The sequence below is a fragment of the Schistocerca americana genome, chromosome 9, assembly GCF_021461395.2.
Source record: "Schistocerca americana isolate TAMUIC-IGC-003095 chromosome 9, iqSchAmer2.1, whole genome shotgun sequence".
In the NCBI taxonomy this organism is placed as follows: domain Eukaryota; kingdom Metazoa; phylum Arthropoda; class Insecta; order Orthoptera; family Acrididae; genus Schistocerca; species Schistocerca americana.
Genome location: NC_060127.1, coordinates 25,513,508 through 25,538,818, shown reverse-complemented (window position 1 = coordinate 25,538,818; position 25,311 = coordinate 25,513,508). Strand labels below are relative to the sequence as shown.

General features: G+C 42.5%; 1 protein-coding gene across 1 annotated transcript in view; it reads right to left on the bottom strand.

The window, feature by feature from the left end:
- Nucleotides 1–25,311, bottom strand: part of LOC124551228 (microtubule-associated protein futsch-like) — a 365,786-nt gene that overhangs the window by 278,401 nt on the left and 62,074 nt on the right. Inside the window, exons 7-11 of the mRNA XM_047126221.1 lie at nucleotides 24,867–25,043; nucleotides 19,514–19,693; nucleotides 18,927–19,031; nucleotides 11,103–11,303; nucleotides 372–557 (exon numbers count right to left, since the gene is read on the bottom strand). Coding sequence (XP_046982177.1) covers nucleotides 372–557; nucleotides 11,103–11,303; nucleotides 18,927–19,031; nucleotides 19,514–19,693; nucleotides 24,867–25,043 — 849 coding nt within the window. The remainder of the gene's footprint in view (nucleotides 1–371; nucleotides 558–11,102; nucleotides 11,304–18,926; nucleotides 19,032–19,513; nucleotides 19,694–24,866; nucleotides 25,044–25,311) is intronic.

The window sequence follows — 25,311 nt, the reverse complement described above, 5'->3', positions numbered from 1 at the left end:
GCAATATTTAATTAATGATTTTATTAATGTATAGAACATTTGTACAATGTACAGAATGGAAATTTGTTATAGTATACTATACAAAATTCTATTTGAGGTATGTGACTATTGATGCATCTGCTGGTTTTATCAAATGATTACTGTAAATTTACTTGTATAGTATTGTCTTCGATTCTTATTCTGTTTTCAATCTGTCTTTGTACTTGCATAGTTGGCAAGTTGTTGATGCCGTTATTACTGTTTATGCATGCAGGCCCGAAGATGATGTATTGGGTCACTAAAACTGATTGCTATATAATAAATAGCATCAAAAGGACAGCTGCAGGTGTTTCACTTGTACTGCGAAAATACCAATGAGACTGTGTACATACCTCCAAGGCAGGATTTTTATCTCCACTAGTAACACCATTTTCTTTACAGTCCTCAGGACTCTCCACTGGAAGTCCACTGCCAGTTTCATCACGTCTTGGCCTTCTAACATTTCTTTTCAAAGGTTTCTCTTCTGGTGTAATCTCTGAATTTTTTGGGGGCACGTTTGCTGAAGTTGGAGAACACATCTGCAAAATATAACGTGATCTGGAAGTGTTAGAACACTTGGTACCATTTGTAAATTTTTGTAACAAACAGCTGAGTAGGGGTAACAAGTGGACTGATCCCACCAGTTAACTCCTCTTTACTTTTGTCACAAAAAAAGCTGATTATTATGTACTTGAATACATAACATATCATATCAGGAACATTTCACAAAATTTTCAAAGCCGTATGCTCAGTGTAAAGTGGAAAAAAATCAAATTTTATAAGAAAGCTTCATTGCAGAAAGAAGGCTTTCATGACCAGATGACATTGCTGCTAGTAAACCTCCTAGGTTATAAGGTTGTGGTCCATGGATGCTTCTGTTCCCAACATTTCACCTAGAGTTGCACTGGATGTCTTCAGAGGCATTGCTCCACCACTGAATCTTGCCAACTCACGTGTCAAACATCTGAGAGCGGCGAGTTCCAAGTGATAAGCAGAGATGGTCATTGACAAAGATAAAACTTAATTATCAATGATCAGGCTGTCAAAGATAAGAAACTGTTTAGCGATTCTGCAGAGCTACAGTCCATATGTTGATCAGTTTCATAGTCTCTTCTTTCCTATTAAAATTATCCCTATGTCAGTATATTTCAATGGCTTCTCTACAGAGACACGGACAATAGTTCACTGCTGAAGATACAATTTTTGTTTCAGAAAACTTCACTTTGTGACTTCCTGACTGAAGAGCATGCTCTGCTACAGTCAATTTGTCTATTTTCCCTAGTCAGTAAAGACTTTTGTGTTCCTTTAGCAGTATATTCATGCTTCTCTCGGTTTCTCCCATATAAACTTTTTCACACACACACGGAATTTTATAAACACCGCATGCTGACAGAGGAAGGCGATTATCCTTTACAGACTGAAGTGATTGATCTATTTTCTTTGTTGGCCTAAAAACTGGCCTAGTGTCATCTTTCTGTAAAATCTTTCTGATTTGACCAGTTACTATTTTAATAAAAGAGAGAAAAACTGTATACCTCAATAGTTTTTTTCATGTTGGTCCTTCAGCCTTCTGTTATTTGGTTGTAGAATTCTGCTTACTTCTTTCCCCAAGTAGCCATTTTTCTTGAAAGCCTGATTCAGAAGTTTTAAACTAACATTAAGGTATTCTGGCGTGCAAATTCTTTCGGCTCTATCAACAAGACTTTTAATGACACATCTCTTTTGTTGTGGATGGTGATTGGATTTGTTATGTAAATATCTGCCCGTGTGCTTTACTTTTGGAAAACCTCATGTTCCAAACTTCTATCAGTCTGTCTCATAACTAAAACATCCTAGAAAGGTATTTTGCTGTCATTTTCCATTTCCATCGCAAACTAGATCTGCTTATCATGTGTCACTCTGGTCACAACCCATTTACTACAGTATATATGTTGCTCTGAGACATCTGACGCATCAGTCAGCAAGCCTCAATGGAGGAGCAACACCTCTAAAGACGTCCAGCGCAGTTTTGAACAAAACGTTTTGAACGGAAGAGTTTCGTGGACTGTGACCTTACACCCCATAAGGTTTACCCACTGCGAAGCTTTATTGTCTTCTAAAAAATTCATAACATTATACAGGCTTTGTTGCTATACAGCTAATGCAATATATTTTTTGTTTACACACTCTACAATTAAAAATACAATGATCCTATCCAACTTATGAAACTTTTATAGACGAATTACTCTATAAAATGATGACACTTCTCCACGAAATGGTAATATCTTCTTCAGAATCCTGAAACTTTTAAATGTACTATACATTTTACTTCCTTACATAGTGGTGTCTGTGCATAAAGTTTTAAATCATATGTGGTACACAAAAAATTTGTGTGTGGGACCCATTAACTGCATGAAAGATGAGAGGTTTAGGGCCAGGGTTTGGGAAGAGTCATGAATTTCCAAGTTATAGCATATACAAAAATCTCAACTTTAAAGTATATAACAGAATGCTTGCTGGACTCCAAATTAATACAGATATGTGCCCACTACTCATGTGGAGGCGAGCGCATCGCTGCCGTTGCGCGCTTCGCTTACTCGGCCGTTGAGAGCTCGTGAAGAGGTTTTCTGTGCTGTGGGCGCCGCGGAGAGCAAATTGTCGTGCGTTGTTTTGACAGCGCGTGCAAATTGTCGTGTTCCGCGCCTCGCATCATGGGAAAGAAGGGTGCGCAGAGGAAACCTGCCACTACGAGGGGTCCTTCGGTTGTGCAACTCACCGAGTCTGCCGACCGTGCAAGGAACTCCCGAGAAGACGAGTCGCGGCCTATTTCCCCTTTGTACCTCAAGTGCAAAGGCGGGTGGGCAGCGCTGTTCGACATCATGACGAACTGCGCTCGGAACGAGGTGGTCTACGAGTCTGTCGATACAGACTCGCTGATCTGCGTTCGAGCCGCAAACGTGGCCGACCACAGGGAGATCAAGGTCGCAGTGGCCGACCACATCATCGACGCGCCGCCGGCGCGAGAGAAGGCACCTTCCGTAGGAAGGATGAAGACGACTAAGGCACTCCTCAGGGGGTTACCTTGGTGCTGTGATGAGGCAGCGGTCCGGGAAGGGCTGCTGCGAGCCGGGTTCGGTAATGCAGCCGCAAGGTTGCACAACCGGACCAACAGGAAGAGGGCGCCGCTCTATGCCGTGACCGTGCAAACGGTCGACGGCGGGAGCGACATCTTCGACTTGCGGAAGTTGCTGGGCTTCCCGGTTACGACGGAGGCTCTCCCGACCGCCATGGACCCTCAGCCCCAGTGCTTCAGGTGCCAGGACGAGGGCCATGTTGCGAAGTATTGCCGCAACGCGGCGCGGTGCGCCAAGTGCTCAGGTGAGCACGACAGCCGCGCCTGCGACCGCGGCAGCAACGCTTTGCCGACTTGTGTCCGGTGTGGCGGCCCGCACGATGCCAGTTGGCGCGGTTGTGCGGCTTTCTCAAGCCGCAGCCGTGCCGGGGGCGGCGAAGCGGCAGCGGCCGCGGCCGCACCGACGCAGCAGCAGAAGAGAAGACAACGTCGGAAACGGCGTAGGGCGCAGAACAGCCCGGCACAGCTGAGGGGCGGCGCAGCAGCAGATCCACCTGCCTGGGGCAGGGCCGGCCGCTCGGAAACGGTCGGCCAGGACGCAGCTCGCTCTCCCGTGAAGAGATGTGACCTCGAACTCGGCACCGCCGTGAAGGAGGCCACAGCAGCCCTCAAAGCCGTCATGGCGGCGGAGAGGGCTGCCTTCGCAGCCGCCGTGGCTGCAGAGAAGGAAGAGGCCTTGCGCCAACTGCGTGCAGTCTTCGCCCAAGGCCTCAGCGCAGTCATACCTGCGAACACTCCTGCGACCTCGCAGAAGGACGTTCGCGCGCCTATCCCAGCGGTTGCCCCAGCAGCACCGCAGGTGAAAGGTGCAAAGAAGAAAACCGCCGCCCCAGCGGAACCGATGGCAACGCCGACTGCTGCGGGACTGGGCCCCGCAAGGGATCTAGAAGCCAATAGGGCAGTCTTGATCGCACAAGCGTCGCCGCGCTGCCGCGCCGAACTTTTATGTTACAGGGAGTAAGCCACTGCGGCCGGCCCAGGAGACTACAAGCCAGCCCAGCCGCAGCACCGGACTGACCCAGCTAACGAACACGCAGTACATAGGTAACGTTGCACGATACCTCACGCTAACCCTCCTCACCTTGCATGCTCTGTCGCAGCTAGCAAGCCGCTACTGCCCTTACTACCCGTCCTACTGTCGCAGAGGTTTTTTTCCCTTGGCGCTGGCCTTGGCACTTTTTTCCCTCTGCTCTTACAACCGCTACCCTTCGATCGTTTTCGACCATTTCTATCTCCTGATGAACCATGTTAATGAGTAGTCTTACCCAGACGCATGGATAACATCACAGCCCGCATCCTGTGACGCCTGATTCAAAATTAACATGTATACGGAGGTGACAGTAGAACTATTGGTTTGGTCACCACGTTGGTGTGGGCGTGGAGGGGCCCCATCCTCTATTAAAAACTGCTGAAGTTCAGTGGCTATTTCATTTGTTCCAGGCTTGACAGACTGGGTAGGTAAGGATGTATAAGATACTAGCATAGCCTCCATCCATGAGCAAGTATCAGTGGTTCTTTGGTATGTCCATTGATACAGTCAACAGAAAGTTTTATTGTGTATGGAAAAGCAGCATCAGATGCCACATGGATGAATGCATGGCACAGATAAATCCTGGGTATAGAAAACACATTTAAAACAAATGAAAGCAAGGAAGATTATTGTTTAAAGCACACAGAAAAGGTGGCATGTTTCCAATTAGCAAGTATCGGATTTCACTCAAAATTTCTTGCAATACCAAATTTGTGATACCTAATCATTGAAAAGAAGTTCAGGTCACACCTGATTTCTCAGAGTCAAACATTCATTAGATGGGACTACAAGTCACATGTAGTGTAAACAGAAATACCTGATCATCATGGATAATTAGTCCACTTTTTCAGAAGAAATGACATACCGTAAGGATCAAAACAACCAAAGAAGTCAAGAAATATATTCAGAAGTAAATATAGCATTCCTCAAACTAAAGAGACAAAAAAAGCTGCAAGATCAAACATAGTGGATTACTGGTAAAATATAACAACAATGTGGGAAGTTTCTGGAACCAAGACAAAATGGTCGAAGACAAAAATTATAAATAATTACAAAATAAATACAAGAATTAATGAGGGGATAAAGGTATGAGCAATTAATACTACCATAATGAAATAAAAAACAAGATGGCGGCTATGTGATGTATCACACAAAGAAACAGAGATCAGGTCAATGAAAGCAGAGAACACAATGGTGACACGCGGTAAAAATACAGCAGACATACTTGACAATAATTATATACATACGGCAGAGGACTTCACTTGGTGACTTCATTATATACATGTGGCAGAAAACCCCCCATGAACCATGAACCTTGCTGTTGGTGTGGAGGCTTGTGTGCCTCAGCGATACAGATAGCCACACCGTAGGTGCAACCATAACAGAGGGGTATCTGTTGTGAGGCCAGACAAACATGTGGTTCCTGAAGAGGAGCAGTAGCCTTTTTCAGTAATTGCAGGGGCAACAGTCTGGATTAATTGACTGATCTGGCCTTGTAATGTTAACCAAAATGGCCTTGTTGTGCTGGTACTGCTGAAAGCAACGGGAAACTAGAGCCGTAATTTTTCCCGATGGCATGCAGCTTTACTCTATGGTTAAATGATGACTGCGTCCTCTTGGGTAAAATATTCCGGAGGTAAAATACTCACCCAATTGGGTCTCCAGTCAGAGACTTCTCAGGAGGACATCATTATCAGGAGAAACAAAACTGGCGTTCTATGGATCGGAGTGTGGAATGTCAGATCCCTTAATTGGGCAGGTAGGTTAGAAAATTTAAAAAGGGAAATGGATATGTTAAAGCTAGATATAGTGGGAATTAGTGAAGATCAGTGGCAGGAGGAACAAAACTTTTGGTCAGGTGAATACAGGGTTATAAATACAAAATCAAATAAGGGTAATGCAGGAATAGGTTTAATAATGAATAAAAAGAAAGGAGCACAGGTAAACTACCACAAACAGCATGGTGATCACATTATTGTAGTCAAGATAGACACGAAGACCACGCCTACTACAGTAGTACAAGTTTATATGCCAACTACCTCCACAGATGATGAAGAAATGTATGATGCGATAAAAGAAATTATTCAGATAGTGAAGGGAGACAAAAATTTAATAGTTATGGGGAACTGGAATTCAATATTACGAAATGGAAGAGAAGGAAAAGTAGTAGGAGAATATGGAATGGGGGTAAGGAATGAAAGAGGAAGCTGCCTGGTAGAATCTTGCACAGAGCATTATTTAGTCACAGCCAACGCTTGGTTTAAGACTCATGAAAGAACGTCGTATTCATGGAAGAGACCTAGAGACACAGGAAGGTTTCAAATAGATTATATTATGGCAAGACAAGAGATTTAGGAACCAGGTCTTAAATTGTAAGACATTTCCAGGGGCAGATGTGGACTCTGACCACAATTTATTGGTTATGAACTGTAGGTTAAAACTGAAGAAACCGCAAAAAGGTGGGAATTTAAGGAGATGGGACGTGGATAAACTGAAATAACCAGAGGCTGTAGAGAGTTTCAGAGAGAGAATTAGGGAATGATTGACAAGAATGGGGAAAAGAATTGCAATAGAAGAAGAATGGGTAGCTTTGAGAGATGAAATAGTGAACGCAGCAGAGCATCAAGTTGGTAAAAAGACTAGGGCTATTTGAAATCATTGGGTAACAGAAGAGATACTGAATTTAATAGATGAAGGAAGAAAATATAAAAATACAGTAAATGAAGCAGGCAAAACGGAATGCAAACATCAATAAAATGAGATCGACTGGAAGTACAAAATGGCCAAGCAGGGATGGCTAGAGGGCAAATGTAAGAATGTAGAGGCATATATCACTAGGGGTACGACATACTGCCTACAGGAAAATTAAAGAGACCTTTGGAGACAAGAGAACCACCTATATGAATACCAAGAGCTCAGATGGAAAAACAATTCTAAGAAAAGAAGGGAAAGCAGAAAGGTGGAAGGAGTACATAGACGGTCTATACAAGGGCGATGTACCTGACTGCAATAATACGGAATTTGACATAGATGAAGATGAAATAGGAGATATGATACTGCGTGAAGAATTTGTTATAGCACTGAAAGACCTAAGTTGAAACAAGGCCGCAGAAGTAACAACATTTCATTATAACTACTGATAGCCTTGGGAGAGCCAGCCATGACAAAACTCTTCCATCTGGTGAGCAAGATGTATGAGGCAGGCGAAATACCCACAGACATCAACAAGAATGTAATAATTCCAATCCCAAAGAAAGCAGGCATTAATAGGTGTGAAAATTACCGAACTATCAGTTTAATGTCACAGCTGTACACTAACACAAATTCTTTACAGGGGAATGGAAAACCAAAGAAGCCGAGCTTGGGAAAGATCACTTAGGATTCTGTAGAAATGTTGGAACACGCAAGGCAATACTGGCCCTATGACGTATCTTAGATTAAGGAAAGGCAAACCTATGTTTCTAGCATTTGTAGACGTAGAGAAAGCTTTTGACAATGCTGTGTGAAGTGATGTTACTCCACGATAATGCCCACCCACACTCTGCTAGACTGACAAAAAACACTATACAGTAGTCTGGTTTGGGAGTCATTCCACACCCACCTTATTCACCTGATATTGCATTGTCACATTTTTCACCCTTTTCGCACTCTATCGTACAACCCTCAAGGGACATCCTTTCTAAATGAAAATGCACTCTGAACATGGCTCGACAAATCCTTCACCTCAAAACCCCACAATTTCAATAGTTGCAGAATCGAAAAGTTAGCCCAGCTTAGGAGACTGTTGTAGACAGTGAAGGAGAATATATTATCGACGACCAAAGTATCTGTTTATTCAACTTGATGCACTTCACAGCACCTTCCTGCTGGTGTAATAGTGACAGTGGTGCCCAAAGGACTTGCACACTGCTTGGAGGCAACACGCTGACACTGTGCTGAGCTGGAGCGACTGCAGTTACTTTGGCACCGACTTGCACAGTTTTGCGGACAGCCCAATCGAGTCAGACTTTGGACCTTGAGGAGCACAGCTGGTGGTTGGCTGGAGGCGGCCAGCTGGTCCAGCACACATGTCCACTGCTCTCTGTCACTGACACCTTTCCTGCCATTATGCTGTCGGGCCCACCTATCGGCAGCATCCTTGGGCTCAGTCGTTTTGTCGTTTAGCGGCACTGACACGTGCGGCAGGTCGACGTGATGATGCATCAGTGTGTCGTTACCAGAGTCTCGCTCCACATTGATGTAATGTGTAGGGCTGTTTGCAGGTTGGCTGTGTTGTCAGCTGCATGCCACGGGGACAATAAGTGGATCGCAGTGCCCCAAAATTCCTCTGCGTTGCAGTATTCCGCCTGTTCTGTGACACCTAATTACCCCTTTCAATCCAATAACTGTTCACAATTTTCAGCACACTGTAATGTAATCGAGCTGGTATCTTCCCATGTCTCTGAGCATTACCCAACTATCACTCCTCCTCTTTCAGAGTATTTCAAAAACACTGATCTAACTGCTAAGAAAACATCTTCCACGTGGCTGAATATAGAAACTTGGGGTTAAATTTTCATTTATGTATCAGCCTGTAAAGAATCATCCGATATTACACGGGCACATCTTTCCCATGCTTGCAATTACAAACTTATGCGTATTTTACAATCACATTTAGGATCAAAGTTTCCATTTACTTTTCACAAATGCTTAATCTGCCTACCACCAGATGCTCAACAAACTTCCAGGTAATAGTCACTCATGTCACATACTTTGTCAGTAGTTATTGCATTTGCTGCGCAGCATCACAATTCACCCAAAGTTGTTTTGAATGTGAAGGCACATAGACTTTTCACAAACCTCTAAAATTGGGTACCACAAGATCAGGGGACCTCTGAGGCTAATACTGCAGTGTGAGATCTGTACACCCCTAGTGCTATAGGAGGTGCAGTTCCTTACTCTCAATGAAAAGTTCACCACACAATTGCAACAACACTGAACCTGTTGTAATGGACTTTGCAAAATTTCCCTCATTCCCGAGTTATCACCTTTTCGTCTCAATAAATGTAGAGGAACAAACTATGCCCTTTGCTGCTTGTTCCTTCACAAAATTCCATAATGTAAATACACTCCTGGAAATGGAAAAAAGAACACATTGACACCTGTGTGTCAGACCCATCATACTTGCTCCGGACACTGCGAGAGGGCTGTACAAGCAATGATCACACGCATGGCACAGCGGACACACCAGGAACCGCGGTGTTGGCAGTCGAATGGCGCTAGCTGCGCAGCATTTGTGCACCGCCGCCGTCAGTGTCAGCCAGTTTGCCGTGGCATACGGAGCTCCATCGCAGTCTTTAACACTGGTAGCATGCCGCGACAGCGTGGACGTGAACCGTATGTGCAGTTGACGGACTTTGAGCGAGGGCGTATAGTGGGCATGCGGGAGGCCGGGTGGACGTACCGCCAAATTGCTCAACACGTGGGGCGTGAGGTCTCCACAGTACATCGATGTTGTCGCCAGTGGTCGGCGGAAGGTGCATGTGCCCGTCGACCTGGGACCGGACCGCAGCGACGCACGGATGCACGCCAAGACCGTAGGATCCTACGCAGTGCCGTAGGGGACCGCACCGCCACTTCCCAGCAAATTAGGGACACTGCTGCTCCTGGGGTATCGACGAGGACCATTCGCAACCGTCTCCATGAAGCTGGGCTACGGTCCCGCACACCGTTAGGCCGTCTTCCGCTCATGCCCCAACATCGTGCAGCCCGCCTCCAGTGGTGTCGCGACAGGCGTGAATGGAGGGACGAATGGAGACGTGTCGTCTTCAGCGATGAGAGTCGCTTCTGCCTTGGTGCCAATGATGGTCGTATGCGTGTTTGGCGCCGTGCAGGTGAGCGCCAAAATCAGGACTGCATACGACCGAGGCACACAGGGCCAACACCCGACATCATGGTGTGGGGAGCGATCTCCTACACTGGCCGTACACCACTGGTGACCGTCGAGGGGACACTGAATAGTGCACGGTACATCCAAACTGTCATCGAACCCATTGTTCTACCATTCCTAGACCGGCAAGGGAACTTGCTGTTCCAACAGGACAATGCACGTCCGCATGTATCCCGTGCCACCCAACGTGCTCTAGAAGGTGTAAGTCAACTACCCTGGCCAGCAAGATCTCCGGATCTGTCCCCCATTGAGCATGTTTGGGACTGGATGAAGCGTCGTCTCACGCGGTCTGCACGTCCAGCACGAACGCTGGTCCAACTGAGGCGCCAGGTGGAAATGGCATGGCAAGCCGTTCCACAGGACTACATCCAGCATCTCTACGTTCGTCTCCATGGGAGAATAGCAGCCTGCATTGCTGCAAAAGGTGGATATACACTGTACTAGTGCCGACATTGTGCATGCTCTGTTGCCTGTGTCTATGTGCCTGTGGTTCTGTCAGTGTGATCATGTGATGTATCTGACCCCAGGAATGTGTCAATAAAGTTTCCCCTTCCTGGGACAATGAAATCACGGTGTTCTTATTTCAATTTCCAGGAGTGTATATCATCTGAGCACTGACACCATCATCAACTACCTCTCTATATCTACATGCAAAATAAGTATTCTGTCACCATATTCTGATTAAAATTAGTTTGTGATTGACGTTTCACAGAGTCACCAGCTGACATCCAACTGTAGTTCCTTCTCAAGCGCCACGTACTAGCTGTGTTGCCTGTTTTGTAGGTTCTATGCAGCAACCTATGATAGGGCGGTTGGCTGCACAACCACAACACTGTCCCCCCTCCTACTGCAATCTGTCAATCACAAAGTTACTTTAATCGAAGTATAGTTCTTTGGTTTTCTTATTTTTTGTGGGTAACAATTTATCCAAGAATGGGGAAATTATTTGAACACACGAGTCGGTACTATAAAAACATTAAATTGCAGCCCATACTGAAACACAACATACGTACCTCTTGCACCAACTCATCAATAGTGGCTGCAGACCTATTGTTGTTAGTGAGTTCTAATAGTCTAGTAACTTTCAATTGTGGAAAATAATTTCTTTCTTCTACCGACAGACCACCACTCTTTGAGGGAAATTTCGGCTGCAAACTGTTTGATAGTGCTGAGGCTGAAGATGTGCTGTGTCGTGTTACTGGATGACACGATACCTGTGAAAAATGTTTATGTTGTTATTCTACAGTAACTGTAGAACCTATTACAATCATTTTTTATATTATCCCACATATGGCGCAATACATCAAGTAGTTCTCCCCTATTTGTATACAACATATTCTCTCATACCTTCTTCCTTTTTTGCCCTGAGCTATTGCTACTGCAAAAGAGAACTGCAATATCAGTACATTTCTATTACATCATATGCCAAATATGCAAATCCAAGTGTGGCAACTCTAGTCGTACTATATTGTGCAACATTTTACTTGTACAGGTTTGTGGTTAGTGTATGTGTAGCCTTAAAGATTGACTTGGCACAAAAGTGTTCAAAAGCAAGATTGTACTACAAAAAAAGCAGTGGGTGGAACAAATTAATTCATTTTCACCTACAATTGTGTTCTGAACCATAAGGTAAAGGGGGGATTCAAATTTCATGGAGAGAAAAAGCACAGGTACTGATTCTATAGAGAATCTCAAGAAAATCTGCAAATACAGACACTTAATTAACAGCGTGCCCAAAGGAATCAAGTCTCACATTAAATTGAAAGTGTGGCATATAAAGTGTTAAAGCTAGAAACTTCCCAGTTTGTTAATATAACACACGACTTATACAATCAACATTTTCAAGAAAACATTGAGTCACGGAGCAGCACAATGGAAAGACTGCTAACCATTCAAGGTTTTGGCCAACAGGCCTTTTTCTGAAATAGAAAACATACACAAGCTGAACTCAAAACACATTATCAGTGGCTCTAGCCACTGTGGCCAGACTGGGTCGTGAATGCAATCCAGTGGTGGTGGTAAGGGGGCGACACGGAGTTTGAGGAGGAGGGGGGGGGGGGGGGGGGGGGGGAGAATAGCAGAGTGGAATGGGAGAAAGTTTAGTGGTGCTTCTGGGTGCGTATAAAGACGTGGTGAGAAACGGTAGGTTGCTAGGTGCAGTCAGAATGTCTGTGGGGTGGGGGGGGGGGGGGGGGGGGGGGGGATGGAGGAGGACAGAAGTAGCGAAGGGGAAAAGGACTAATGACTAATGGGTGTCCCACCACCACACACCCTGCACACCCCCCTCCCCCTCACTACACCTCCTCCCCACCCATGCCTCCTCATCCCCACCATTCATTCCAGACTGCTGCTCCCATCACACACAGTTGCAGTCTGCAGTCCAGCTACAGTAGAAAGACAGTGGGCATTTTCATGTGAGCTGTGCGTGTGTGATTGTGCATGTGTGTTTTCTTCAGAAGAAGAAGGTCTTTGGGCCGAAAGCTTAAATGTGTAGCAGCCCTTCACTGTGCCCTCTACGACTCAACACCAGCTCTATATGTTAATTAGAATCTAGCCTTTTCATACCATTGTTGTTATTCCAGCTTGGACTTTGCATTGTGGGATTTATCCAGTCTATACATACCCATAAAAATTAGAAGAGTTTCTGAGTGAACTCAATGACACCTCTCAAAGCAGTAACTGGATTTGCTGGTTCTCATGTCCAGTGCTATCTTTCGTTTCCTTGTAGTGTGCTACAGTGGTTGTGCAGTGGTAGCTATTGTGGCTGTGGAGATTTAATACTTGAAATAGTCACTGTCACATCATCGTGATTGCCAGAAAATATTTTCTCTTGTTCCCATAAATGTATTTTTCGAGGGAAAACATTTATGACTGTTGTTCTGTGTTCTTGAGCTTTTATGAATATTCTCGAATGTTAACAAATGAATTAGAATTTTTTTATTATTATTATTTTCATTTTACACATCTAGTTCCGTAGGACCAAACCAAGGAGCAAATCTCCAAGGTCTATTTCGAAACAGCACATATTGCACTAATTCGCACTTCAGCATAATCGTACTGACGGGTTGTGCAATGTAGCTAACACAGAGGAATAGCTCGTCAAAAAAAAGTCTACCACTTAAAGAGAGGAACTATGTGAACAAAAAAGAAGTTGTAAGTGAGAGAAATTTTAATGTCAAAAAACAGTGTAGCCCATCACACAAATCAGTGAACACAGAATATGATACCATAAGTACAATGATGAACACAGACAGAAGTGTAAAACTAACAATGTAATTTTAAAATTTTCTAAATGTTACCAGTATACTCTTGCAAAAATTCTTCCAAACAACATCGTAGAATTGGAAAATATTAGACAGAAAAGAAGACACGTCAGTATTCGTACCACAAATGCCACTCATCCATACCACTGAACAGCTACAACGGGAGCAGTTTGCCAGCCTAACAGCTTCCAGGTGCAACAAAAATTTTGTTTAATTATTGACTGAAATTCAAAAATTAAAATGTCATAATCTATCCATTAAGAGGCATAATTAACACACTAAGGTTCAAGTATTAAACTTAGAAATTGTCTTTATGTCTCGAGCCAGCGTAAATCATGGTGTGCAAATTACCCAGACTATATTCATCCAGTATTTGAGAATGAGAGCTACTTTCGCAAGCTTCACACATAATTCCATATCTTTTTAAAACTATATTTAACTGATGCTCAATAACAAAGTAATGAAAGGAAAAATGTTTATCACTTACTACATTTTGCTATTAGTGCAGTAAAATTTCAGTTATCAGACCAGACATTTTAATTCATTAATCCGCTACTACTAACTCATTTCGCAATACATTTTTCAGACACTATTCACATACAGGGTATTTCCAAAAGAGCATGAAAAAATTTAACAGAACCTAGAGGATGCTCCACGGAACAACCTGGGGTCAGAGAAGCCAGCTTAAAGAGATAATGCACATAACATCCCATTACTGTGTACTTTTTTTTATTTACTTTAGTTGCAGTTAACTGCAGGTACCATCACTGACACAATGAATGTACCATTTGTACTGTATCTTACAAAACATGCTGAAACTGACAGCCATCAACCTCAATGCAAGTCTGACACCAGTGAACAAGATTCTGACGCACCCTAACAAATATCCCTGGCGTGTTTTGAATCACGTCACAGGCAGCTACTATTCTGGCAACTAATTCCATCTTCATATCCACTGGGGTTTCATATGTAAGTGACTTTAGATAACCCCATAAGAAATAATCATGGGGGTTTAGGTCAGGTGACATTGCAGGCCATGGAATAGGACCTCCCCTTCCAATCCAGTGACCAGGAGATACAGCACTGAGATGGCTGCAGACGTCCAAACTGAAGTGAGACAGTGCACTGTACCCACATCCTCTCACGAACACCTATGGGTACTTCCTCCAACATCTCAGGTAGAACTCCTTGCACAACCCTGAAGTACAGGTGGTCATTCAGATGGCCAAACTGAAGAAATGGCTAAATGAAATTGGAGCCTGAATGCCGGCCCACATATTCACAGCAAAACTTATTTGATTGTGTGACTCTGTTGCAGCATGAGGATTTTCCTCGTCCCACACACGGCTATTCCTGCTGTTAGAAATATCATCATGCTCAAATGAGGGCTCATTAGTAAACAGCACGATTTGGAGTAAATCTGGTTGATCAGTCCATTGCTGGAGCAACTACTGACGCAATTCAACCCTTGGTGCAAAGTCAGTCACAAACATTGCATGGACTCATGGGTGATATGCGGGTAACTGTTGTTCATGGAGTACACGCCACAAAGTAGTATGCACAATGCCCATTTCATGTTCAATACGACGAGTACTAGCACTGAGGTCCGCTGCAACTCGTTCCAGCACCTTATCTTCAAAATCAGGTGTGGGAGTGGTCTTCACGTTGTCAGGTCCCTCGTTTCTTCTTTCTAAGGAACCAGTGTCCTGTGTTCGTCGATTAAGAGAAATAAACACTCATTGTGACGGATGATGCCTGTTAGAAAATCGTCCCCTGTACAGCCTTTCAGCAGGGAGAGCATTGCAACATACACTGAAAAGCCAAAGAAACTGGTACGTCAGCCTAATATCATGTAGGGACCCCACGGGCACGCATAAGTGCCGCAACACAACGTGGCATGGACTCAACTAATGTCTGAAGAAGTGCTAGAGGGACCTGACACCATGAATCCTGCAGGGCTGTCCACAAATCCATAAGACTACGAGGAGGTGGAGATCTCTTCTGAACAGCACGTTGCAAGGCATCCCAGATATGCTCAATTACGTTCATGTCTTGGGAGTTTGGTGGCTAGCAGAAGTGTTCAAACTCACGAGAGTGTTCCTGGAGCCACTCTGTAACAATTCAGGATACGTGGATGTCGCAATGCCCTGCTGGAATTCCCCAAGTCCGCCGGAATGCACAATGGACATGAATGGATGTAGGTGATCAAACAGGATGCTTACATTCGAGTCACCTGTCAGAGTCGTATCTAGACACATCAGGGGTCCCACATCAGCCCAACTGCACATGCCCAACACCATCACAGAGCCACCACCAGCTTGAACAGTCCCCTGCTGACATGCAGGATCCGTGGTTTCATGAGGAGGTCTCCATACCTGCACACGTCGATCCACTCTGAAATGAGACTTGTCCGATCAGGCAACATGTTTCCAGCCATCAACAGTCCAATGGTGGTGTTGACAGGCCCCGGCAAGGTGTAAAGCTTTGTGCCGTGTGGTCATCAAGGGTACACAAGTGGGCCTTCTAACTCCGAAAGACCATATTGATGATGTTTAGTTGAACGGTGTGCATGCTGACACTTCTTGATGGCCCAGCATTGAAATCTGCAGCAATCTGAGGACGGGTTGCACATCTGTCACATTAAACGACTGTATTTAGTTGTCATTGGTCCCATTCTTGCAGGATCTTTTTCCGGGCACATCGATGTCGGAGATTCGATGTTTTACCAGATTCCAGATGTTCATGGTACACTCATGAAATGGTCATATGGGAAAATCCCGATTTCATCGCTACCTCTGAGATCTGTGTCCCATCACTCACGCACGGACAATAACACCACATTCAAACTCACTCAAATCTTGATAACCTGCCATTGTAGCAGCAGTAACCGATCTAACAACTGCGCCATACACTTGTTACTTTATAAAGGCATTGCCGACCTCAGCACCATATTCTGCCTCTTTACATATCTCTGTATTTGAATATGCATGCCTATGCTAGTTTCTTTGGCGCTTCAGAGTATTTCCCCATACAAAAGGTGCATGTCAAAGAGTTCTGCAAAACTGTACCATTGGTCTGATTATACTGTATTGTAACTTGCACCTCTGAGTAGCACTGGGTAATTAATGGGTCTGTTGTCAATTCATAGCATGTCTGTTATGGGGCAATGTAAATACAATACAACAGAGCCACCTTATGGACAACCATGTAAACTTGCACACATGTTGGTTGTAAATAAGCTGAGAAACAGTAATGCTAGTCAAAGTGGTAGAAAAGTTTATTTCCATATCTCCTTAAGCTGGCTTCTCCAATCCCGGTTCCCTACCTCAAATTGTTCAGTGGAGCATTCTCTACGTCTCTTTACATTTTTGCATGCTCTATGCAAACACTGTGTATAACGCTGAATTTACTCAAAAAATTATGTTACTGTCGGACACACAGTTCAGGTGATATGATGTCATAAACACTGAGATAAGTGAAAAACAAACTTTTTTAAAACAAGTTTTACATGCTAAATGCCAAATATTTAGCACACTGTAGCAGCATACATTGTCAAAAAGCCATCAGCTTATTTGTTTGTCATAGCTGTCAAATGAGTTTACATGCTAGACGCCAGGAGCACTGTGATTATTCTCCCTCTGGTTCCCAATATAGAACTACAGTGAATTACCGTTCGAGCCTGGACGATCTACTTTACTTCTGTAGCAAATGTATCTGCCCTGAATTCAATTCACGTTCAGATTACAGCTCGACACCACTACTTAGAATGTCTGTATAATTTTTCTGTGGTTGTTCTAAATAACTGATCAAATTGGTACTTTGTATCTGTGCCTGGGTGACTTTATGAATGCTTCTGATACTTGATTCAGAAGACTATCCATTAGTCTCGCAACAGTGGTGACCTCGACATTATCCATGCAGTGTGAATAAACTTGCAGTACCAGAGAAATAACAACCTACTTTTTAATAGTTGCAAATTTTTGAGATGGTAGACATACCCACCACATCAAGTCTCACAGTCCAAGTACCCCACATTACTGTCGCACAATCCCGCACTATGGTTTGCTCAAGTAGAAACAAGTTCTCTTGGCACTGGAGTAACCACACTTTGAAAATATTCTCTCTAGTGGTTAGCCAACTAGACCAATGTTACGCCACAGAAGTCCAAGACATTGTAACCAAACCTCCTGCTGCTGAGTGATAGGAGAAACTCACGGCAAAGATAATGCGTAGAGTGTCCACCTCAAAGGAAGAGCATATGAAAGTATTTAATCAAGGAGGCTTCACAGACGTAAAGTCGTCTCAGTACCTCCAGCATCTGCACAGCAAGATCAATGCAGGCACAGTACTGGACACTGCTGCACTCACTGTGGAGCAACCAACCGTCAGCTCAAATAAAGGACACTGTAGTATCTCAGAGAAAGAAGCCACCAGATGCTGTAGCAGACCTGGCAGATAGGACACAGGACACAAAAGTGCCATCCCTATGCAGTACAACAATGGCAGCGTGCAACAGTAAGTCAATAGTTACAGTGACACATGCAGGTTAAGACTGCCACGCAAACGTGGTTGACACCCTCAGCAAACGAATCACTTAGCTACTCTCTTGCTGGAACATTAGAGGACTCTTTCGTAAAAAAACAAGAAGTAGTTCCTCCACAAACTCCTCAGCAGCAAATGGCACAGCACTGCCACTTTCTGACATTTGTTGGCATCATCAAAAATTCGGAGATCAGGTGCACAAAAATGCACTATGCTATACGCTTTCCCAAATGGCAGCAACAATCAGACAAAGGCACACCTGATCACCAGTCACTATCTCATAACGGATCAGATGACAGGACGGAACTTTCCACAGGTTAGGATCTGATTTATATATTTACCCATGGACCCTGTTGCATAAGTCTTCAATTCACATTCAGATTACAGCTCAACACGACTATTTAGTGAGTCTGTGTATGCTCTTCTGTAGTTTGTTCTAAACAAATGTTCTGATTGTAATACACTGCGATATTTCGTGTCTGTGGCTAGCTGAACTTACGAATGTTTATAATATTTGGTCCGGACAAGTATCAACTAGTCTTGCAACAACATTAACTCATTTTTGAAGTAATCAGATATACATGGGAGTTCAATTCTTAAAAAAATGCCAGTAGGGGGAGGGGGGCGGGGGCGGGGACTGGTTTCTCCTAACGTACCACGAGCACTAAAAGGCCCCAATTTTCAGCAAGATTAACAAATAATATGATTATCAATACAGTAACAGGACAAATGTTCCAATGCTGCAGAGTGAATTTTAAAAAATCACATTTCTTAAGTGCACAGCTAAATGTAGTGTGTTTTTGTGTTGGACACCTCCGAAATTATCTTTGCACTCAACGGTAGAACACGAAATATAGATCGTAAGAATTTACTTTGAATAAGTTAGATGCTACACAAATTAATAGCACTTTTTTTAATTCAGAAAAGAAATGAAAAAAAAAGAGTAAGCAAAGTGGGTAAATTATCAAAGCTGAGCTTTATTAAAATAATCCAGGCACATCAGAAGAACGATGTAGTATCATCTATGCATACCTGTTCCTCCAACTTATCGGCAGCAACACTGGCCAAATCTGATTTAACTTCATTTTGTGCTCCATTAAATATCGCTTCTGCACTTTTACTCCTTCTCCATTTAGTCTAAAACATAACGAAGTTTAAACAATGGAAAATCCAGGATCAACTGTCACAGTATTATGAAAACGATATAGCGGAGATACTGAGTCACAGATAGGCACACCAAAAAGACTGTCACAAAATAAGCTTTCAGCCAACAAGGCCTTTGTCAACAAAAAAAAAAAAAAAACCACACACACACACACACACACACACACACACACACACACACACACACAGTGATCATCCGCGCGCGCGTGCGTGTGTGTGCGTGTGTGTGTGTGTGTGTGTGTGTGTGTTTTAGACAAAGGCCTTGTTGGCTGAAAGCTTGTTTTGTGACAGTCTTTTTTGTTCCGCCCATCTACTACTCAGCATCTCTGCTCAACATAACGAAGTTTATATTACAAAATTCGCAGAATATATGTTTCTCTACGATTTTACTACATTCTCACATAATTTCCAATACTGAGGCATACTCAGAGTAATACAGTTCCTTACACACATACCTGATCCTCTGCTTTGTGGGTGCCAGCACTGGTAGATTTAGAGTGGACATCTTTTACCTCTGCAATAACTACTTCTCCTGCATTTCTATACATTTTCCTTTCAGGTTTTTTAGGAGAATTGGAACGCAGGTTCCTTACTGGTGACAGAGCATTCTGACTGGCTACAGCCTGACGAGTTACCTGCACAAACATAAAAATGCTCTTTAACTCATTTATTCGCCATGTTCCGTATCCCATCTTGCACGAAAACTTTCTAGGGCAAAGAATGAGTTAAGATACCTGCATTAGCATCTACACACATACCCTGCAAAACAGTGATGTGGCAGGCAGAGAGTAGTTAGCACAGCCCCACACATTAAGGTTCTACATGTTACAATTGTGGTCAGAGTGCGAAAAGAATCACTACTTAAATGTCTATGTGTATGCTGTAATTGGTGCAATCTTGTCTTCACAATCCCAGGATGTTGAAAAATACCGTATTTATCCGACTATAAGACGATCCTGAATATAACACGACTCCCTTTTTTTTAAAAAAAAGGAAAAGTACCTCCCTGAGAAAAATTTATTTTTAACACATTCTGACTAATCAAAATTACAAAAAATTACAAACTGTTTTAATGACTAAGTATCTGCCCAAAACATTAGCATTATTCCTATTTTAAAATTAGAATATTTAGTAATTGTTTACATTCTAATTCTACAAGAAAAATAAACAAAAAGAAATAGTTTGATTTTTACCTTCACTACCCTTTTTTGCTTAATAAGCCTATCGATTGTGGTATCACTGTTTTTAATCCTCATCACCATTATATGACAGATGTGAAATTTGTTATCTTCATTGTCACAAATTAATGCTGTTTCTTCTGAATTTGTCGCAATATCTGAGATTATGGTTAAGGTGGAATCTGAGAATACAGCAGTTTTATTGCTGAACACATATCGGATTTCACTTCTACAATGTTTCTTGCTTCCAAATGTATCGTCTGCCCATTGCTCTCTCATTGACTGCGGAGAATCAGCAGCGGATACTCCCCCTATCCTTCCTTTCATACATCATGGTGAGTGTCGACAACATTATCACAGGAAACATGTTAAGGACATGACTGACCTCTTGTCTCCTGCAGAAATGTGTAACATTGTCATGCATCTGTCTAATTTGAAGTCAATTCAAATACAATCATGCAAACTGCAATTTAAATGTGGTAGATGTTCATACGAGAGCCAAAACACACTGTATAGATTCCCATGGTTGGCAGCAAAATATAATTTGCTGCACGCTCACTACTCCCCTCCCCGCACTCGTCCTAGTTCTCAGCCGAGCTGGTATCACTGTTCCCCCTCCAATCCTTCTGTAACGTTGTGCCTGAGCATCTGTAAAACACAGCTGCAATATCTTCAATGGTGCACATCATATGTAACAATAGCAACTAATACATAAATAAGAGATCACAATCACGATTCAGTAAAATGAGGAATATTCTAAGATGATGTCTCCTTAGCAGAATGTTTGTATTTCCCAAGTATTATGCCAATGAATCAGTCTGTCAGCTACTGTACCTCATATTCTCTCCTTATCTCTTCTTCTTCTCCTGCTTGTGATGTCTAAACGTATTCCTGATTTATTGTTGGCGTCAGTTTGCTGTCAAAGCTAATGAGAATAAACCTATCACTGAATTGTGCAAAGCAACTGACTCTCTGATCTACCTCCCAATTTCTAACAAATTTGACTCCTGTAATACCACTTTGTTTCACTGTTGATATTGCTCTATATTAATATTTATTGATTAATTACGCATACTTGTAATTTTTCTTTGGGAATGGTCAGTTCCCTTTACGATTAAAGTACTCAGTAGTAAACCCGCTTTATAAAAAGGAAGAAAGGGATAATGTAGACAATCTTAGATCTATTTCTATGCCAGCAGCGTTTGCTAAATTTATTAAAAAGGGTGTGTATGTAAGAATAATTGATCATTTCTTTTCACACAATCTGCTGTCAAATAAACAGTTTTGGATTTAGAAGTGATTTAACAACTGAAAATGCTATATTCTCTTTTTTCAGTGAGGTACTGGGTGGATTAAACAAAGGGTTTCGAATGCTAGGCATCTTTTTTGATTTAAATGAGGTGTTTCATTGATAGATCACAAAATACTGCACCAATAGTTGGACCATTATAGAATATGGGGAGTAGCTCACAATTGTTTCACCACTTACTCTAAGAACAGACAGCAAAAGGTCATTCTCCAATGTACTGAGTATGGCTATCATTTGGGGTCTGAGTGGAGCACAGTTAAAGGGGCTGGTGGGGCAGGGGCGGAGGGTGCCCCAGGGATCAGTGCTGGGGCCACTCCTGTTCCTTATTTATATAAATGATATACCTGGTCTTTAAATATGTCTGCTTGTGTCTGTATATGTGTGGATGGATGTGTGTGTGTGTGCGCGAGTGTATACCCGTCCTTTTTTCCCCCTAAGGTAAGTCTTTCCGCTCCCGGGATTGGAATGACTCCTTACCCTCTCCCTTAAAAGCCACATCCTTTCGTCTTTCCCCTCCTTCCCTCTTTCCTGATGAGGCAACAGCTTGTTGCGAAAGCTTGAATTTTGTGTGTATGTTTGTGTTCGTTTGTGTGTCTGTCGACCTGCCAGCACTTTCATTTGGTAAGTCACATCATCTTTGTTTTTTGATATACCTCTTAGTATTATAGGTGATACTAAAATATTCCTGTTTACTAATGACACTAGCTGGGTAGTGAAAGAAGGTGTGTGCAACGTTGCCACTGTTTCAAATATGACAGTTCAAGACTTAAGTTAATGGCTTGTAGAAATAAAGCAAGACTCAATTTCACAGTTTATAACACACATTTCAACAAAACCTGACTCTCTAGTAACACAGAATAGGATTACGATTAGTGAGACTGAACAGTTCAAATTTCAGAGTTCTGATAGACAAAGTGTCATGGAAAACTCACGTATGGGATCTTGTTCAAAGACTTCACGCTGCCAAGTCCATTGAGGACTTTTTGGTAGGGAGGACACAGCATGTTATGTTGGATAGAGTGTCATCGTCAGATGTAGAAGTAACTTCAGGTGTGTCCCAGGGAAGTGTGTTGGGACCCATGCTGTTCATGATGTATATCAATGACCTTCCGGACAATATTAATAGCAGCCTCAGACTTTTTGCAGACGATGCAGTTATCTGTAATTAAATACTGTCTGAAAGAAGCTGCGTAACTATTCAGTCAGATCTTGACAAGATTTCAAAGTGGTGCAAAGACTGGCAACTTGTTTTAAATGTTTAGAAATGTAAAATTGTGTACTTCACAAAATGAAGAGACATAGTGTCCTATGACAATAATATCAAAGAGTCACAGCTGGAATGGACCATCTCCTACAAATACCCAGGCGTAACACTTAGTAGGGATATGAAATGGAACGATCATGTACAGCGAATCGTGAGTAAAGCTGGGAAAGTGCACTCAGTCTACAAAGGAGATAGCTTACAAATCACTCATGTGACCAATTCTAGAATATTGCTCAAGTGTGTGGAACCCGTACTGAATAGGACTCAGGGCGGATATTGAAAGTACACAGAGAAGGGCAGCACAAATGGTTACTGGTTTATTTGCTCCATGGGAGAGTGTCACGTAGATACCAAAGGAATTGAACTGAAGATAGACATAAACTATCCCGAGAAAGTCCACTAATGAAGTTTCAAGAATTGGCTTTAATGATGATTCTGGAAATATACTACCACCCCTACATATCACTCACACAGGGATCATTAGGGTAAGATTGGAATAATTATAGCATACACAAAAGCATTCAAACAATTATTCTTCCTGTGCTCCATACGTGATTAGAACAAGAAGAAACACTAATAACTGGTACAATGGCATGTACCCTCTGCCATGCACTTCACAGTGGTTTTTAGAGTAGATGTGTGACAGACAAGCAGATACAAGTTACAGAATGCCAATGTCCAAACAGATCTCTTAACCCTGGTGGTTTTATAAACCAATCACCTTTTGCCCTCTACCTGAAAAATGCCAAGCATTATAGCCATCTGAATGTTGATACCTTTCTAGTCATTGTTTAGCATACGTTTAGTTGTTAGAGCAACCGGAGCATCAACAGGTCAAGTGTGAAAGTAATTATTCCTGGCACTGCAGCAGCAGTGTACTGCGCACACCATACGCCTGATCACGTAAGTACTATTTCGAATTGTCAGTGTTATCTGTTTGTACATATAAACGAAGCAATGAGCTAGAAGAGCAGTATATTTTAGAATGTCTACCATTATACTTCATTAGTTACTTAGAACAGATCATGTTTGTAATTTTAGGTCCAAAAATATTTGATGAAGGAGGAATTAGAGTGGAATCTTTTAGATGTGCTCAAGAAAGAAGATAACTGCAGAGATACTTAGTGAATTCAATGAAATATTACCTTCTTTTGATACTGAAGATAATATATTTATTGGTAAAAAACAAAACAGATGATAACCGTGCATAAAAGACATCCCATGTACCGACAAAAAATATTATCAAAATCCTCCCACGCCTTAAAACGGTTGCATGAGGTATCTCCATTGGTCCCCTCTCTGCAAGTAACTTAGAGACGGGAAGGTTTACTACAAGAAAGTGGGAAGCTTATGGAAAATTATTTATGGACAAGTAGTCATCAGGAGTACAGTAAATAATGTATTCTCAAACCATCAAATTCAAAGTTCTGTGGAAAGGAATGACATATTAATCAAGCAAAATATATGGATGAAATAATTAACAAACACTTTCCCAATATTATTTAGCAGAATGTCAACCCAGTTGAGGAGAAGATGATGGGCCACGAGTGGATTAAAGTAGAGACACATCTTTTTGAAACATATGGACATACTGAATAAATGCCAAACTGGAGTGGAAACTGAAGAATGTCAGAAAGGAGACTTCAATGAAATGGTTAATGTATCATAGTGATTCATGAAGAGCGACATGTCCTCAAAATGGAAACAATAATCAATATTACACAGCAGTCTCTGCATGCCTATATTTAATAGCCAACAAAATGATGAAATATTGAAGTTTGTTGCCCACACTCTAATTCATCAACTGTATTGGTATCAGTAAGCGGGACATGTGTGCTCTCACCTCCATGCGTGTTAGTGCACAAATGGTTATTACAATATTGTGGTATTTTTTTTAACAGTATGTATGTCCTACAAATCAGAAAATTTATTTCCTTAATAAGTGGATTCCCTCTGTTAACACCAGTGTAGTGAATAATGAAAGGAATTATATGCTACATGAAAGATAATAAAAATCTTTTATTGTCTAAACAAAAATTTGTTAAGTATCTGTATACCTTCTGCACTGAATTCATATTAACATCAGCATGGACAGAGTTTGCACTACGGCTCCTGACTTTGTCCTCTGTCCTCAGGCCACTGCTGCTCCTTTTTCTTTTTTCCAACTCATCTGGTCTCAGATCAGACTTGGAACGTGTTCGAGATTCACGTCCTGAAATCGCAGGAACCTCCACCTGCACAGTGAAAATATGATGTCACAAATCAATTCTTGTATCAGTCAGTCTCCAAGTTTCAACATACTGTGATGTTTCCTCCCCCCCCCCCCTGCCCCCCCTCCCCCAGTATATCCATTGTATATGACGAACTGTGACTTTGATTTAAATTGGCGTTTATCTGCTAATTAATATGCAACCAGTCACTGCGACTGGATGCATATTTATTACCAGGTAAATGCCAATACTGTGTGTGTTCTTTGCTACAGTAGTTCTTCTAGACACAGTA